General features: G+C 41.7%; 1 protein-coding gene across 5 annotated transcripts in view; it reads left to right on the forward strand.

Moving 5' to 3' along the window:
• Positions 1 to 15,422, forward strand: part of FER1L6 (fer-1 like family member 6) — a 213,970-nt gene that overhangs the window by 115,487 nt on the left and 83,061 nt on the right. For all 5 annotated transcript variants that reach the window (XR_013397421.1, XM_077944009.1, XM_077944008.1 and 2 more), the window contains 2 exons: positions 228 to 380; positions 12,425 to 12,602. Coding sequence is in view for 4 of the 5 variants with exons in the window: in XM_077944009.1 (XP_077800135.1) it covers positions 228 to 380; positions 12,425 to 12,602 (331 nt within the window). In the remaining variant the exon portion in view is untranslated. The remainder of the gene's footprint in view (positions 1 to 227; positions 381 to 12,424; positions 12,603 to 15,422) is intronic.

Here is a 15,422-nt window from a genome sequence, read left to right on the forward strand (position 1 = left end):
CAGGTGTGAGCCAGCACACCCGGCTGTATGCACTTTTAATTCATGACCTAAATAAGGCTTTCTCTTCTCTAGGAAACTGCGCTTAATTTGCCTGATGGCATAGATGTTTCAGTGCCTAGATGGTGTCAGTCACAGCATTTGTTTTGTTGAAGAGGGACTGTTTCAGGATAGCAGAACTCTGCAAGTGCATTTGTTCGGTACCAACCTTTCAAATCCCACTCCTACAGCCCCAGCACACCATCCCTGATGTTTTCATCTGGATGCTCAGCAACAACAGGAGAGTGGCCTACGCCCGCATCGCCTCCAAAGACCTCCTCTATTCCCCGGTCACAGGGCAGATGGGCAAACACTGCGGCAAGATCAAAACTCACTTCCTCAAAGTAAGTGTGCAGTATTGTAACTAAAAGAAGGGAGATTTCTGTTTCTCTAGGGTGGCTCAGACTTTCTAGTGTGTGTCCATGGCTCTCACCGTTCCCCAGTGCTTTCAAAGGTAGGAGGATAACTAAAACACCTTGGTGTCTCTTGGTTCAAATTGCAATTCAGTAGACCACTTTTAGGTGGAATTCTTTCAAATTTTTTAACTGTTACATCACCAGACACACGTAAGTTTCTTTTTTAATCTAATGGGTTACTTTAATTTTTACCTTTTTGATTGCTAGTAGTAATAACAATTAACCTTAAGGGTTTTTTTTTTTCCTCCCCGAGATGATGGTGTCTTGCACTGTCACCAGGACTGGAGTGCAGTGGTGTGACCTCGGCTCACTGCAACCTCTGCCTCCCAGATTCAAGTGTTCTCCTGCCTCAGCCTTCCAAGGAGCTGGGATTACAGATGCCCGCCACCAAGCCCAGCTAATTTTTTGTATTTTTAGTAGAGATGGGGTTTCACTATGTTGGCCAGGCTGGTCTCAAATTCCTGACCTCGTGATCCACCTGCCTCAGCCTCCCCGAGTGCTGGGATTACAAGCATGAGCCACTGTTCCTGGCCATTTTTTTTTTTTTTCAATTTCAATAGCTTTAGGAGTACAAGTGGTTTGTGATTACATGGATAAGTTGAATAGTGGTGAAATCCAGAATTTCAGTGCAACTGTCACCTGAGTAGTGTACAATGTATGAATAGGTAGTTTTTTGTCCCTCATCCCCATCCTACCCTCCCCCTTTCTGAGTTTTCAGTGTCCATTATACCATTCTGTATGACTTTTCATACCCATAGCTTAGTTCCTGCATATAAGTGAGAACATACAGTATTTGGTTTTCCATTCTTGAGTTACTTAGAATAAATAATGGCCTCCAGCTCTATTCAAGTTGCTGCAAAAGACATTATTTCATTCTTTTTTTTATGGCTGAGTAGTATTCTATGGTGTATATATATCACATTTTCTTAATCCAGTCGTCAGGTGATGGACACTTAGGTTGTTGATTCCATACCTTTGCAATTTTGAATTGTGCCACAACATATACATGCTGGTACCTTTTTAAACTTTTTCTTTGGGTAGATACCCAGTAGTGGGTAGTGGGCTTGCTGGGTTGAATGCTAGATCTACTTTTAGTTCTTTGGGAAATCTCTATACTGTTTTCCATAGAGGTTGTGCTAATTTACAGTCCCATCAGCAGTATAAAAGCATTCCTTTTTAGCTGCATCCATGCCAACATCTACTGTTTTTTGACTTTTTAATAATGGCCATTCTGGCTGGGGTAATGTGGTATCTCAATCATTGTTTTAATTTGCATTTCCCTGATGATTAGTGATGCTCAGCATTTTTTTCATATGTTTCTTGGCCATTTGTATATCTTCTTTGGGGAGATATTTATTCATGTCTTTTACCCACTTTTTAATGGAATTATTTTTTTCATGTTGATTTGTTTGAGTTCCTTGTAGATTCTGGATATTAGTCCTTTATAGGACGCATAATTTGCAAATCTTTCCTTCCATTCTGTAGGTTTCTGTTTACTCTGATGATTCTTTGGCTGTGCAGAAGCTTTTTAGTTTAATTAGGTGTCATTTATTTTTATTTTTATTTTTATTTTGCATTTGTTTTTGGTGTCTTAGTCATAAATTCTTTGCCAGAAGAGTTTTTTTCTAGGTTTTCTTCTAGAGGTTTTATGGTTTCAGGTCTCAGATTTAAGTCTTTAATCCATCTTGAGTTAATTTTTTGTATCTGGTGAGAAATAGAGATCCAGGCCGGGCGCGGTGGCTCAAGCCTATAATCCCAGCACTTTGGGAGGCTGAGACGGGCGGATCACGAGGTCAGGAGATCGAGACCATCCTGGCTAACACAGTGAAATCCCGTCTCTACTAAAAAATAAGAAAAAGTAGCCGGGCGTGGTGGCGGGCGCCTGTAGTCCCAGCTACTTGGGAGGCTGAGGCCGGAGAATGGCGTGAACCCGGGAGGCGGAGCTTACAGTGAGCCGAGATCATGCCACTGCACTCCAGCCTGGGTGACAGAGCGAGACTCCGTCTCAAAAAAACAAAACAAACAAACAAACAAAAAGATATAGAGATCCAGGTTCATTCTTCTACATGTGGCTATCTTGTTTCCCCAGTACCATTTATTGATAAGGCATCCTTTCTCCAATTTGTGTTTTTGTATGCTTTGCTGAAGATCAATTGGTTATAAATATTTGACTTCATTTCTAGGTTCTCTATTCTATTCTACTGGCCTATATATCTATTTTATACCAGTACCATGTTGTTTTGGTAACTATAGCCTTGTATAATTTGAAGTTAGGTAATGTGATGCCTCTAGATTTGTTCTTTTTGCTTAGGATTGCTTTGGCAATTTGGGCTCTCTTTTGGCTCTGTATGAATTTTAGGATAGTTTTTTCTAATTCTGCAAAAAATGATGTGGGTATTTTGATAGGAAGGGCATTGAATCTGTTGATTGTTTGGGGAAGTATGTTTATTTTCATGATATTGATTCTTCCAATCCATGAGCATTGGAGGTATTTGCATTTGTTTGTGTTATCTATGATTTCTTAGAATAAACGTTTTTCTATCAGTTTCCTCACTATCTTTTCACTTGTGTAATTTGTCCATGGCATCTTCTCACATGAGTTAATCTGTATTTTAAAATAGCTTCAAAGAAAACTATAAGAAGGACAGAACAGCTAGTTCAGGATTCCTTGTGACTTTAAATTGTAAAAATATAAAATTTTCCACTTGAGGGTCCCTCACTCTTCATCAAGACAGAGTCCCCAGATGCCTTCTGGGTGGGCCCTTAAAGACGTGTATCTCTGGACAGATTCTACTGTCTCTAACTCAAGATTTGAGCTTTGCTTGGAGGCCCTGGGTATTTTACCTCCCCTACAAATACATTTTTATCCCAGTAAGTAGAAATCAATGAATAAGAGGAAAATGTGTCCAAAGTCTTTACCCCCACCAGCAGCTGACAAGAGTACAAATTAACTGATTAACTTTTCCTAACCCATAGTTGACTGTCCTCCCAATATCAGTTCTGGTTTCTTGCTATATAATAATCATTCCTTTACTAACTCAAGGAGGGAGAAAAGGTTCAAAAGCATGCCATAGAGGAACAGGTAAAGAGATAGCAATTCTTAGCTGAGAAGATTTGACAGCACGAGAGAGTAGTTTCAGTGTTTTAGGAGCTAGTACATAGATGGAGGGGAGGTATAGGGGAGAGAGAGACCCAGCAGGTAAAAATCAGGCCCTACAAAGACATTACAAGGAAATAGTCTCCTAAATGGAAGTCCATAATGCATTCCTCATCCTTAGAGGTGTTAGCACACCCTAGGCAACTATTTGATACAAACATGGCAGCAGGCAGCTAAATTAAATAGCCTCTAAGTGCCGTCCAATCTCAAGAGTTTACTGTAGATGTGATCGTTCAATGGTGCAGACAGAAGGGCCCTATTAAGCATGAGAGGCAGTGTGGGATAATGGTTTAAAGCATGGGCTTTGAAATAAGGTGAATTTGGGCTGGAATTTGTATGAGATCACTAGGGCTACTGTAACAAAGTAGCATAAACTGACTGGCTTAAACAACAGAAACGTATTATCTCATGGTTCTAAAGGTTAGAAGTCCTAGGTCAAGGTGTTGGCAGGGCTATGTTCCCTTGAAGGTGTTAGGGAGGAACATGTTCCAGGCCTCTCCTCTAGCTTCTGGTTGGTTGCACGGCTTTTACTAGAATGGCGCCAATCTCCATATGACATTCTTCCTCTGTGTCTATCCCTTCATCTGACCTTCTTTTTATGACTCCAGTCATATGGGATTAGGGACCTACCCTACTGCAGTACAATGTAATTTTAACTTAACTAATTATGTCTACATTGACCCTACTTCCAAATAAAGTCATATTTTGGGTTTTGGGGGTTAGAACTTCAACATATAAATTTTGTGGTACCACAATTAAACCCATAACAGAATTCCAGAGCCAATATATACTAGTTGTATGACCTTGGGCAACTTAATATTCTTCAACCTTCAAACGGATAAAAAATGTTCATCCTATTTTTCATTCATGAAATGGAGATTATTGTGAGGAACAAGTGAATAAATGCAAGTAAATAACATGTAGTTGTGCCTCACAGAATAATCACTCAATAAATGCTAGCATTCGAACAACTAGACATCCACATTCCCAGAGGACGTTGCTGTAATTACGTCCCCCTCATATCCAGCGAGTTGTTTGAGGCTCTCTGTGTTATTTTCTGTCATGTATGTAAAATGATTTTGTTTTAGAGACAGCATCTTACTCTGTTGCCAAGTCTGGGGTGCAGTGGTAAAATCACAGCTCACTGTAGCCTTGAACTTCTAGGCTCAAGCAATCCTCTCACCTCAGCCTCCTGAATAACTAGGTCTACAGGGATGTGCCACCACATCTGGCTAATTTTTATTTCTCATAGAGATGGGATCTTACTAAGTAACCCAGGCTTATCTCAAACTCCTGGCCTCAAGTAATTCTTCTGCCTTCCTTGGACTCCCAAAGCACTGAGATTATAGATGTGAGCCATTGTGCCTGGCCTAAAATGGCTTTTAAACCCACTCCAGTAAAACTATAACTGAAAAACAAAGTTTTCCACCCAAGTCATTCACCACAATTATCAAGAATTTTCTTTCACTTTCTCCATTCAAAGAATGCTAAGGAGGCAAGAAATATTTATCTTAAAAATAGCAAATCACTTCAGAAGGCCCTGTGCTAAAAATACTAGAAAGGTGGTATAAAGTTACTCACTTCTAAATATTTTGATGTATCCTGGCACTATTTAAAATTAGAACAAAGAACAGCTGTCAAATAAAGTCAGAGGTTAGAAGAGTTGAAAATGCAGAACTTTTGCCGTGGAGCATTCATCATCTGAATATTATCTTCTTCTGTAGGCCTTAGCTTATTTCTTTATTTGTATTTTCCTTCTGCCATTGGAATTGCTCTGGGCAGCAGCTTTCTGGATCTTGTTGAATCCAGTCATATGAATTTGATAAAATATCTTGATAAGATGATTCAGTAAGACAATTTTCATTTCTGTTTTGATTTTCACTCCTGACTTTAAGTCCCTTCTCACCCACCATCTCTCTTCATGCCCCTTTCTCTTCACTGAATGGGCAAGACCAGAAAAAACAAAGGCAGCACCAGGGACACTGAGTATTCCCTCATCTGCCACTCACTCCAATTTTTTAGCTGGGAAGTAGGAAGTGAAGGTGGGCGGGGGCTGGGGGGGAACATAGAATATAAATCTCTATACTCTCTAAGCCAAAGTTTCCTCAAGCTTTATTCTGTGGAGCTACTGTTCTTTGAGTGGCTCTGTAAATGTTCCATGTTCAAATGCTTTTAAGAAGTTGCAGTTGTAACCTTGGAAACTCTTGCAGTTTCACAGTGCCCATTAACCAGTGGAAGGTTCCAAGAAGTTCTGCAGTTGGGAAACATCTTTAACTTTTTTTATATTTTATTTTACTTTAAGTTCCGGGATACATGTGTATAATGTACAGATTCATTACATAGGTTAACGTGTGCCATGGTGGTTTGCCGCACCTATCGACCTGTCACCTAGGTTTTAAGCCCTGCGTGCATTAGGTATTTGTTCTAATGGCCTCCCTCCCCTTGTCCCCCACCCCCTGACAGGCCTTGGTGTGTGATGTTCTCCTCCCTATGTCCATGTGTTCTCATTGTTCAACTCCCACTTATGAATGAGAACATGCAGTGTTTGGTTTTCTGTTCCTGTGTTAGCTTGCTGAGAATGATGGCTTCCAGCTTCATCCATACCCCTGCAAAGGACATGATCTCATTTTTTTTTATGGCTGCATAGTATTCCATGGTGTATATGTGCCACATATTCTTTATCCAGTCTATCATCGATGAGCATTTGGGTTAGTTCCGTGTCTTTACTATTGTGAACAGTGCCGCAGTAAACATACTGTGCATATCTCTTTATAGTAGAATGATTTATAATCCTTTGGGTGTATAGCCAGTAGTGGGATTGCTGGGTCAAATGGTATTTCTGGTTCTAGATCCTTGAGGAATCACCACACTGTCTTCCACAATGGTTGAACTAATTGACACTTCCACCAACAGTGTTCCTATTTCTCCACAGCCTTGACAGCATCTGTTGTTTCTTGACTTTTTTATAATTGCCTTTCTGACTGGTGTGAGATGGTATCTCATTGTGGTTTTGAATTTTAAACTTCAGTGATGTTAAGCTTTTTTCATGTTTGTTGGCTGCATAAATGTCTTCTTTTGAGAAGTGTCCGTTTATGTCATTTGCCCACTTTTTGATGGGGTTGTTTGATTTTTTCTTGTAAATTTGTTTAAGCTCTTTGTAGATTCTGGATATTAGCCCTTTGTCAGATGGATAGATTGCAAACATTTTATCCCATTCTGTAGATTACCCATTCGCTCTGATAGTTTCTTTTGCTTTGTAGAAGCTCTTTAGTTTAATTAGACCTCATTTGTCTATTTCTGCATTGGTTGCAGTTGCTTTTGGTGATTTCATCATAAAATATTTGCTCATGCCTATGACCTGAATGGTATTGCCTAGGTTTTCCTCTAGGGTTTTTATGGTTTTGGGTTTTACATTTAAGTCTTTAATCCATCTTGAGTTAATTTTTGTATAAAGTGTAAGGAAGGGGTCCAGTATCAGTTTTCTGCATTTTTCCCAGCACCATTTATTAAATAGGGGATCCTTTCCCCATTGCTTGTTTTTATCAGGTCTGTCAAAGATCAGATGGTTGTAGACGTGTGGTGTTATTTCTGAGGTCTCTATTCTGTTCCATTGGTCTATATGTCTGTTTTGGTACCAGTACTATGTGAAACATCTTTAACTTTTTAAGCCCACGTTTGTCAAGCTTATGCATCCAGAATAGTATTTGTAAGTTTTAGGAAGCTTCTCTTCCTAAAGGCCCTGTTTGAGAACTATTAATACAAGAAACAAAGTGCCTCATCTGTGTCACATGGCTAAATAATGATTGATCAGTAACAGCAATGAAGGTTTTGCGGTCCTGGGTTGCATGATCTTTCTTTTTCTCTAATTTAAACATACTCACAATGCTACTAAAAATGATGGAACAGAATTTGCAGAACTCAGCCCAACACACCACTCAAAAGTTTAGGATCCTTTCCTTTTAGTCTTATCCCCACTGTGCTCCTGAGGGCTGGAAATGTGGAAATGGAAATTTATCACCAAAAGGAAACCCTTCCTAAGGAAGGAGCTAGATGCTCTCAGAGCCCAGAGGGTGGCGCTCAACCTTCCTCTTCTCCTGGGGTTAACTCTGTGCTGAGTCCACTCCTTCTCACTCCCTTTGCCATCCCTATCCTACCTTCTTTCCACAACAGGGAGTCCATCTCCTGTTCTCCAGGTTCCAGGTTTCCATCTAGCTTTTCCTAGGATGCAGCAGGAAGTGATGGCTAAAAAGCACCTTTCTCTGTCCTGCCACAGAGTAAAACCTCTACCACATAAACAAACCTCACTCTTGCTAATACTGACCAACTCCAACACAGTTCATGTGAGTTACTACCTCTCTCTCTCTTTTCTCTCACTTGCCAAGCTTCCTCTTCCTTTTGAGCTGGTTGTCTTGCACCAGGACCCCGTGGGAAGTCGGGGAGGCACAGGGGAGACTGAGACTTTAGCATTTTGTCTCATGCAATATTTATATATGAATGATCACAGCTTCTTGATATATTTTTGTATTCTTAATTGTTTTTCTCTGTTGTGTTTTCTTTCTTCCTACCTTTCCATGCTATTCTCAAAGGGAAATACCTGGCTGTGGTCGGTCAGGGGCACATGACAGAGGCAGGAGAGTGGGGAAGCTGGTGTAGGAGCCAAGGGAGAGCTTTCCCTTGTCGCTCTGAAGCTTTGCTGAAAAATCAATTCACAAAAGGTAGATTAATAGGAGAAAAGGCTTACAAATTTATTTAATGTATATATTAAATATACACATTAATAGATGGGAGCCTTTAGAAGGAAGATCCAAAAATAGGGGGAAATCATCCATTTTTATGGTTAGGCTCAACAAAGTATGGATGGACATATAGAAATATGATTCAATAAAAATGGTATAATCTAATGCTAGTGGACTGAGCTGGGAAACCCAGCAAGGTCTGTCTGCCTAGCTACTTCTTGGCCTGTCTATAGCATTCTCTCTTTCTGGGTGTGGGGTAGAACCCTCTCTGGAATGGGCTACAGTTAGACAAGGTAGGTCAGATAAATTCTTTACGGCCAATTTTTACATAGAAAGGCAGAGGGAAAGTTAGAGTCATATTTTTAGGTTTTATAGCTGGCTTTTGGGAAATGGGGTTCTGGTGTCTGTGACCTGCACTAGGGAAGAGAGATTCTAGTTTCTATGGCTAACCTGGGGGCGAATGGGACTGAAAGAGAGGAGGGCAGGAGAAGGTCAGAGAAACACTTTTGCTTCTGAGGCCTTCATTTGGGGGTATTGTTTTCTGAGCCCCAGTCGAGGGAAGGCAGGGGCAGACATGTAACCAGGCTGAAAGTACACGTGAAATTAAAAATGGGATTCTGTTCCTGAAAGCACCTGGGAAGGTGCTCAATAATGTTGAATGAATCCAACTTAGATACTTAAGTGAGACACTCTGCATCATCTTGCCAGCAATTCCAACTTGCGTATATTTTTTTAAAAATGTACAAGCTGCTAACTTTAGGAGTGCAGCAATGGTCTTTATGGAACATTTTCCCAAGACGTTAGCTGAGTCTTTGGTTTTAACCACGAGTTTAAATGCACACATGTTGTTTAGCAGCAGTAGAAATGAATGATGTTTTTTGTCATTGTTTTGTTTTACTTTAAGAAACACAAGGCCAACCTGACATGGTGGCTCACGCCTGTAATCCCAGCACTTTGGGAGGCCGAGGTGGGTGCATCACCTGAGGTCAGGAGTTCAAGAACAGCCTGGCCAACATGGTGAAACCCCATCTCTACTAAAAATCCAAAAATTATCTGGGTGTGGTGGCATGCGTCTGCAATCTCAGGTACTTGGGAGGCTAAGACATGAGAATCACTTGAACCCTGGAGGCAGAGGCTACAGTGAGCTGAGATTGTACCACTGTACTCTAGCCTGGGTGACAGAGCAAGACTCTGTCTCAAAAAAAAAAAAAAGAAGAAGAAAAGAAAAGAAACACAGGCCCAGGCTCAGTGTCTCTTGCCTGTAATCCTGGCACTTCGGGAAGCCGAAGGGGGTAGATTGCTTTAGTCCAGGAGTTTGAGATGACCCTAGGTAACATGGGGAAACCCCATCTCTACCCCCCAAAAATCAATAAATACAAAAACTATCCAGGTATGGGGGTGTGCCTGCTCATGGTCCAAGCTACTTGGGAGGCTGAGGTGGGAGGATGGCTTGAGCCTAGGAGGCAGAGTTTGTAGTGAGCTGAGATTGCACCACATCACTCCAGCTTGGGTGACAAAGCAAGACTCTATGGGGGCAGGGCAGGACGGGGATAAAAAGAAAAGAAAACCCTGCAGAATCTCAGATTTGCTTTGCTTAGGGCAATGTAGCACACTAGGTTAAGAGCATTGCCACTCAAATAGTTAAAACTGAGATCTGTAGACCCCAGGATTAGTGTCCATGAGGAGAAATCAGATTGTCAAACTGTCCCAGAGACCAGCTGAATTTGAGTGTGCATTTTAACCAGATGCCCTGGCAATCCATGTGCTCATAGCAGTGTGTGAGGAGCATTGACTGAGAGTCTGGGCTCTAACCCTGATAACCTATGATTTGGTGATAGCTGGCAGGCAATAGAACATTCGGTGTGAAGAGAGAAACATTAGACCAGGGCCTGAAACAATATAATTGCTCAACATCTGTTAAATATTATTATTGTTAGAAAAGAAAATAAAGGATATTCACTCAACATACATTTACCACATGCTTCCTAGGTGCCAAGAACACTTTTAGGCACTGGGGACATGGCAGTGAAGCAACAGACAAAAATTCCCTTCTTTATGAATCGATGTCTTAGTGATGTCTACAAATGGCAGAGGGATTGCTTTTATTATAGGAAAATAATCTTAGGCTTTCAATACATATTAATTTTATTGAACAAATGTATTCCTCAATACATTTTGGCTATTATTATTAGATAATTGATGAGTCAAGGATTATTTGTCTTATTATAATTTTGTAAATTACAGGTTGTAGAGTGGTTGCCTTTACCAACAACAAAATAAACTTATTTGTTTTTTGAGCTCAACAAATACTGGCATCCTACCGCTTAAAGAATACAGTCCCAGCTCGTCCATATACTAAGCAGGATTCTTCAGCTTCATCTGTGTCATTCTCTGTCTAGCTCTCATGATCAGTGGTTGTGACTTCTTTCCTGAAAGCTCTTAGCATCATTCCTGGCACAGAGTAAGCACTTGCTAAATATTAGCTCATATTACCCAAATCTTTGTTCATGCACTTTCCTCTCTTTCTGGGATCCAACTCCAAAGTGCCCATTAAAGCCCAGCTAAATATTTGAATCTCAAAGGAAGGATGGAAATCACTGCTGCTACTTCTCTGCTTCCTCAGCACTTTCTCTCTTTGCATTTGAGTAGGTGAAGCTAAGTGGCCAAGTGGAGTGGCCTCTTTGTGAGCCCTGGAGGGAGGGCCAGGACCAAGTCTTCTGGCCCCACTCCCTCAGCAAGGGCCTAGCAGCACTGGTAGTAGTTGCTAAGCTGAGTTGCTCAAAATCCATTTGTGGAACCCGCAGAGCACAATAGAAAGGCATACAGCCATGTTCAATTTCAGATTCAGAGGCTCTCCATGGGGTCCTTGGAAATTGACAGAGCGAGTTGTGGCCTTTCATAATAGGATTTTGTGACCCTCAATGGAAAGGAAGTGATGTTAAAAAAAAAAAAAAAGAAAAAAAAGAAAATTACTGACAGGAAATTCTAAGAAACACCAGGAAGAGGAACTTAGAAGAAGGGTTGACAACATATTGAGAGGTAGCAGTTAAGTGCCATAGGTTACTCTTAGAATGATGGCCTTGCTGGCAACAGCCAAGACTGGGGCCTGGGACTATTTAGAGGGGTAAGGGAGTACCTTTATCCTGGTGACTGAAAAATAAAGGAGCCACACTGCCTACATTTTGTCTTCAGATTCTGAGAATACATGCACCCCCATGCAGGCATATACACACATATACATAACTACATGCACACACAGGCATATGTGCACACAGGCATATGTACACACATACATGTGGACATGCACACACTTCCTGTGATACTCATACTACCCACACTAATACAGACATAAACATAGAAATTAAAGCAAACATAAATAAAAATACAAATCTGGGCACATTCAAAAGAGAGAGAGCAGAGCAGTAAGGGAATCTGAGACCACACTGCCTGAGGGAGGGGTGAAGTTGTTTAGCCAGGGAGAAAGCGCATGGCAGGCCAGGTAGGTTCTTCCAAGCCATAGAGTCCTGACTTATGGAAGAAGTACTAGGATTCTTCTAAATGAAGCAAAGAGGTAAAAAGTCAGGTTGGAACCCCAGACAGTTGGAAGTTCCAGGAAGAAGATTTCAGCTCAGAGTGATAGTCAAGCTATGGGGTTCAGAGTCTAGAGTCTAAATGTGGACTCTCTTTTATTTTTCACTTTTGTGTCTGTCACTTAAAACCTGAGCATCATAGGCAACTTACTTTATCTCTCTGAGCCTGTGTTTCCACATTTATCAAATGGTGGTGATAAACATACCTACTACCTATTAAGTTGAAGTGACCCACAGCTTGGAAGAGCTTATCACAGTGCAGGTTTAAGCTTTAGGTCCCACTAAACCTGTATCTTCCTCTGGAGATCTGGAGTTGTGCATCAAGGCAACTGAGGACATTGCTTTTATTTGGATTTAAGAGGAGCTTTTGAGAACTGCTCTCTGAACATACTTCCGGGTGTGTCTCCAGGAAGGACCTCTTTTCTCAAAAGGGGACGCCTATAATTATCTCCTCCTAACAAGTCAGTCTTTTTTGTAACCTTTCTCCAGCCGCCTGGAAAACGACCGGCTGGTTGGTCTGTGCAAGCAAAAGTCGACGTGTACCTGTGGCTGGGCTCCATCAAGCATGCCAGTGCCATCTTGGACAACTTGCCAGTAGGCTATGAAGCAGAAACGTCCTCCAAAGGGGCTGGCGCCAATCACCCCCCATCCAACCTCCTCTACCAAGGTAGGGTCCCCACTGGGCAAAGAGGGTCATTCGAGGTCTCAGGTGGGCTTCTGAAAAGATAATAAGGAGGGCAGCATGCATGAGTTTTTTGCACATTATTTTAGGGCCAACTTATTGGCCTTCTTTAGTGCAGTTCCTAAGTGTTCTACCTTACCTTTCAATGTCCCATCTAAAAAGAATAAAATCATTAAACGCATCTGGAATAAACACTTATGTTTCTCTGTTAATAGAGAGGAAGTAATTTGAGTTTCTTTGTAGGCAGATTATGTAGGTTGAGTTTGCGTTTTAAACAAAAAAATGTCAGAATGTCAGTAAGTTCTTGTGCTTACATGATCTGTGGAATTAAGGCAGATTTTACTTTCATGTGGCATGGGGATTTTTACCTATCAACAGCAGATATTCACATTTCCTAGTAGTAACCCAGTGGAAACTGGTATCAGTAGGTTCACTCATATTTCTCCAGCTTGGTTCTTGGCTCGGCTGCTTTTAAAATTCAGCATGCTTTATGGAATCCTTTCTATGTAGTTATTTTCTGTAAGTGCCATCATGTTTATGTTTTAATACATTTTTGAATTTTATTATAAATATTCATTACAATTGCATTTGACTTTCTGCTTCCAAATTACTTTCATTTATGTTATCTCTTGCTGCTGAGTTCAGATCAAGCAGCCTGCAGTTTTACCTTCATTTCTGCTGAAGTTGAGTTTTGGGTTGAGCCAGTGTTGGAAACATTGGAGAACTGTCTATACAGTCAAGTCTCCTCTGTGGCCCAAGGCTCCTCTGATGTTGGTTGAACCTAGACTGCCAGTGGAGTCAAAGTTGCTCAATAGTCAGAGAATACAAGGTTCTGGAAATACATATCTAATAGTTCAGCTCATGGTTTCCATGCTCGATATAAATGCATAAGAGCATTGTCTTTTTGGAAAATGCATAATACCAGATGCCAAGCATTGTGTCTTACACTTGATGCATCAGATCTCATTGATTTCTCAAATCAACCCTGGGAAGACTCTTCATCTTACAGATGAAGAAAGTTATGTATCAAAGATGCTTAGAAATTGCCCAAGATCACACAGCTAGTAAAGGATGGGGGAAAATAAAAGGTCTCCAAACCCTACTTTCTTTCTACTGTCTTCCACCATACCTTGAGAGAGTTTTCATCTTTGGGTAAAAAACATCCACATTAACTTGATAGGAAAAAATAGGAAGCTAACTTGGCTTCCTATTTTTATAGATTATCTCTAGAGACCCAAGGACCTAGATGTGATTGCTATCCCAGCTACTAACAATTCAGAGGAAAGACTTTTCCCAATGCTTCTGATCCTCTGCAGTGTGTGTTCGTAGAGTGACCTAATAAACTTTTCCTGCCGTGCACTGGCATTGGTGGCTTTGGCTGCCTTCCACACCTACTGGAGAATTTTGTGCTCCAGAAAATACCCATTCAGCAAATAATTAGTTTGCACCCATATATGGAAGGCATGGTGGAAAAACTAGTGGGTGACATGGAGATGAGTGAGAGGTGATTCTGGCCCTCAAGTGGGGATAACAGACACATCTCTCATAACCACAAGTAAAAAGCAAGCCATAGCATAAGAGGGGTACCAATAAAGTGTGAGGAGGGTGACTAGATTAGTCCCAGGAACATAACTAGTAAGACTCAAGGTTTCAGAAAAATGAAAACCTACACTGAGTAAATGGTGCTCCCTGGAGTTGTGTAGGGCATAGCTTGTGTGGCTGCCATTGGGTGGTCTGCTAAATTACAGGGTTAGCCATTTCAGGGGCAGCTGGTGAACATTTTCATCGGGTGAACCATTTCCAAGTTCACTCTCAGCAGAGAAATTTGCCAAACGATGTAGCATGCTAAGGAACACGTGGGCCATCTCTAGAAACACTCCTGTCGGGAAATCCCTGTGCCATCTGCTGATGGCATCATTTCCATCGTTTACTGTTGCCATTTTAAGGGGCTCCCTTGCCAGCAGGGCCCAGCCTGTCATGTGAGGGTTTATTGGTGTATGTGGCAGTGGGGACAGAGGGAGGACTTAGAATTGAGTCCAAAGGAATCACTTCTCTGGTTCCCCCTGCCTTGACAGAGTGTGGAGAACTTCCACTGCAAATACCGGACTTAACTGGAGGTGTGCAGGGCTCAAGTTTCCAAATCCTTTGCAGGATTAGAGTGGGTCTGATATGTTTGCTATGTTCTCAGGTTCCATATTGGTCCCCATGCAACCAGACAGTGGCATAGGGTGGAGGGACAGAAACATGTGTGAGCCTCAAGATAATATAGTAAGGAGTTGTCTTTGGCACCCCCTGCCCTTCCTGTCCCTCCTCACCGTGCCAATCAGGGCTCAAGGCCTATAGCACCCAGGACTGTCATATCTGTCCCACCCCCTCATTTCCATCCCCTCTACCAGTGCATAAGCTCTGGCCCTTAAACTTCTGGCCTAGAGGGGGCAGTGTTGTCTCCCTGTTGGTTTCCCTCCCCGACACCTCTTCTGTCCATGGCTAGCTTGACTCAGTTTTATCGTCCTGGAGCTTTGCTCTGCTAGCACCAGCTCCTGTGCACAGACTTTCAAGAGCTCCTTGTTGCCTCGTTCAAGCCTCATAGGTCCTCCATGATATGACTACAGATGTCTGTGTCCCTAGACTGTAGACACTCTGGACTACATTCTTGCCCCATGTAGCCTGGTGTTTTTGCCCCTGTCTTGACTCATCCTGCTCCAGTGTCTTGGCACCTCCATCCCTGCCTCTCAAATGTTACCAACCTTTAGGGGCTCTGCTCTAAGGGCAGCACCACCTCCACTATGGTCTACCCCTTTTTCT

This window comes from Macaca mulatta, chromosome 8 (genome assembly GCF_049350105.2).
Source record: "Macaca mulatta isolate MMU2019108-1 chromosome 8, T2T-MMU8v2.0, whole genome shotgun sequence".
NCBI lineage: Eukaryota > Metazoa > Chordata > Mammalia > Primates > Cercopithecidae > Macaca > Macaca mulatta.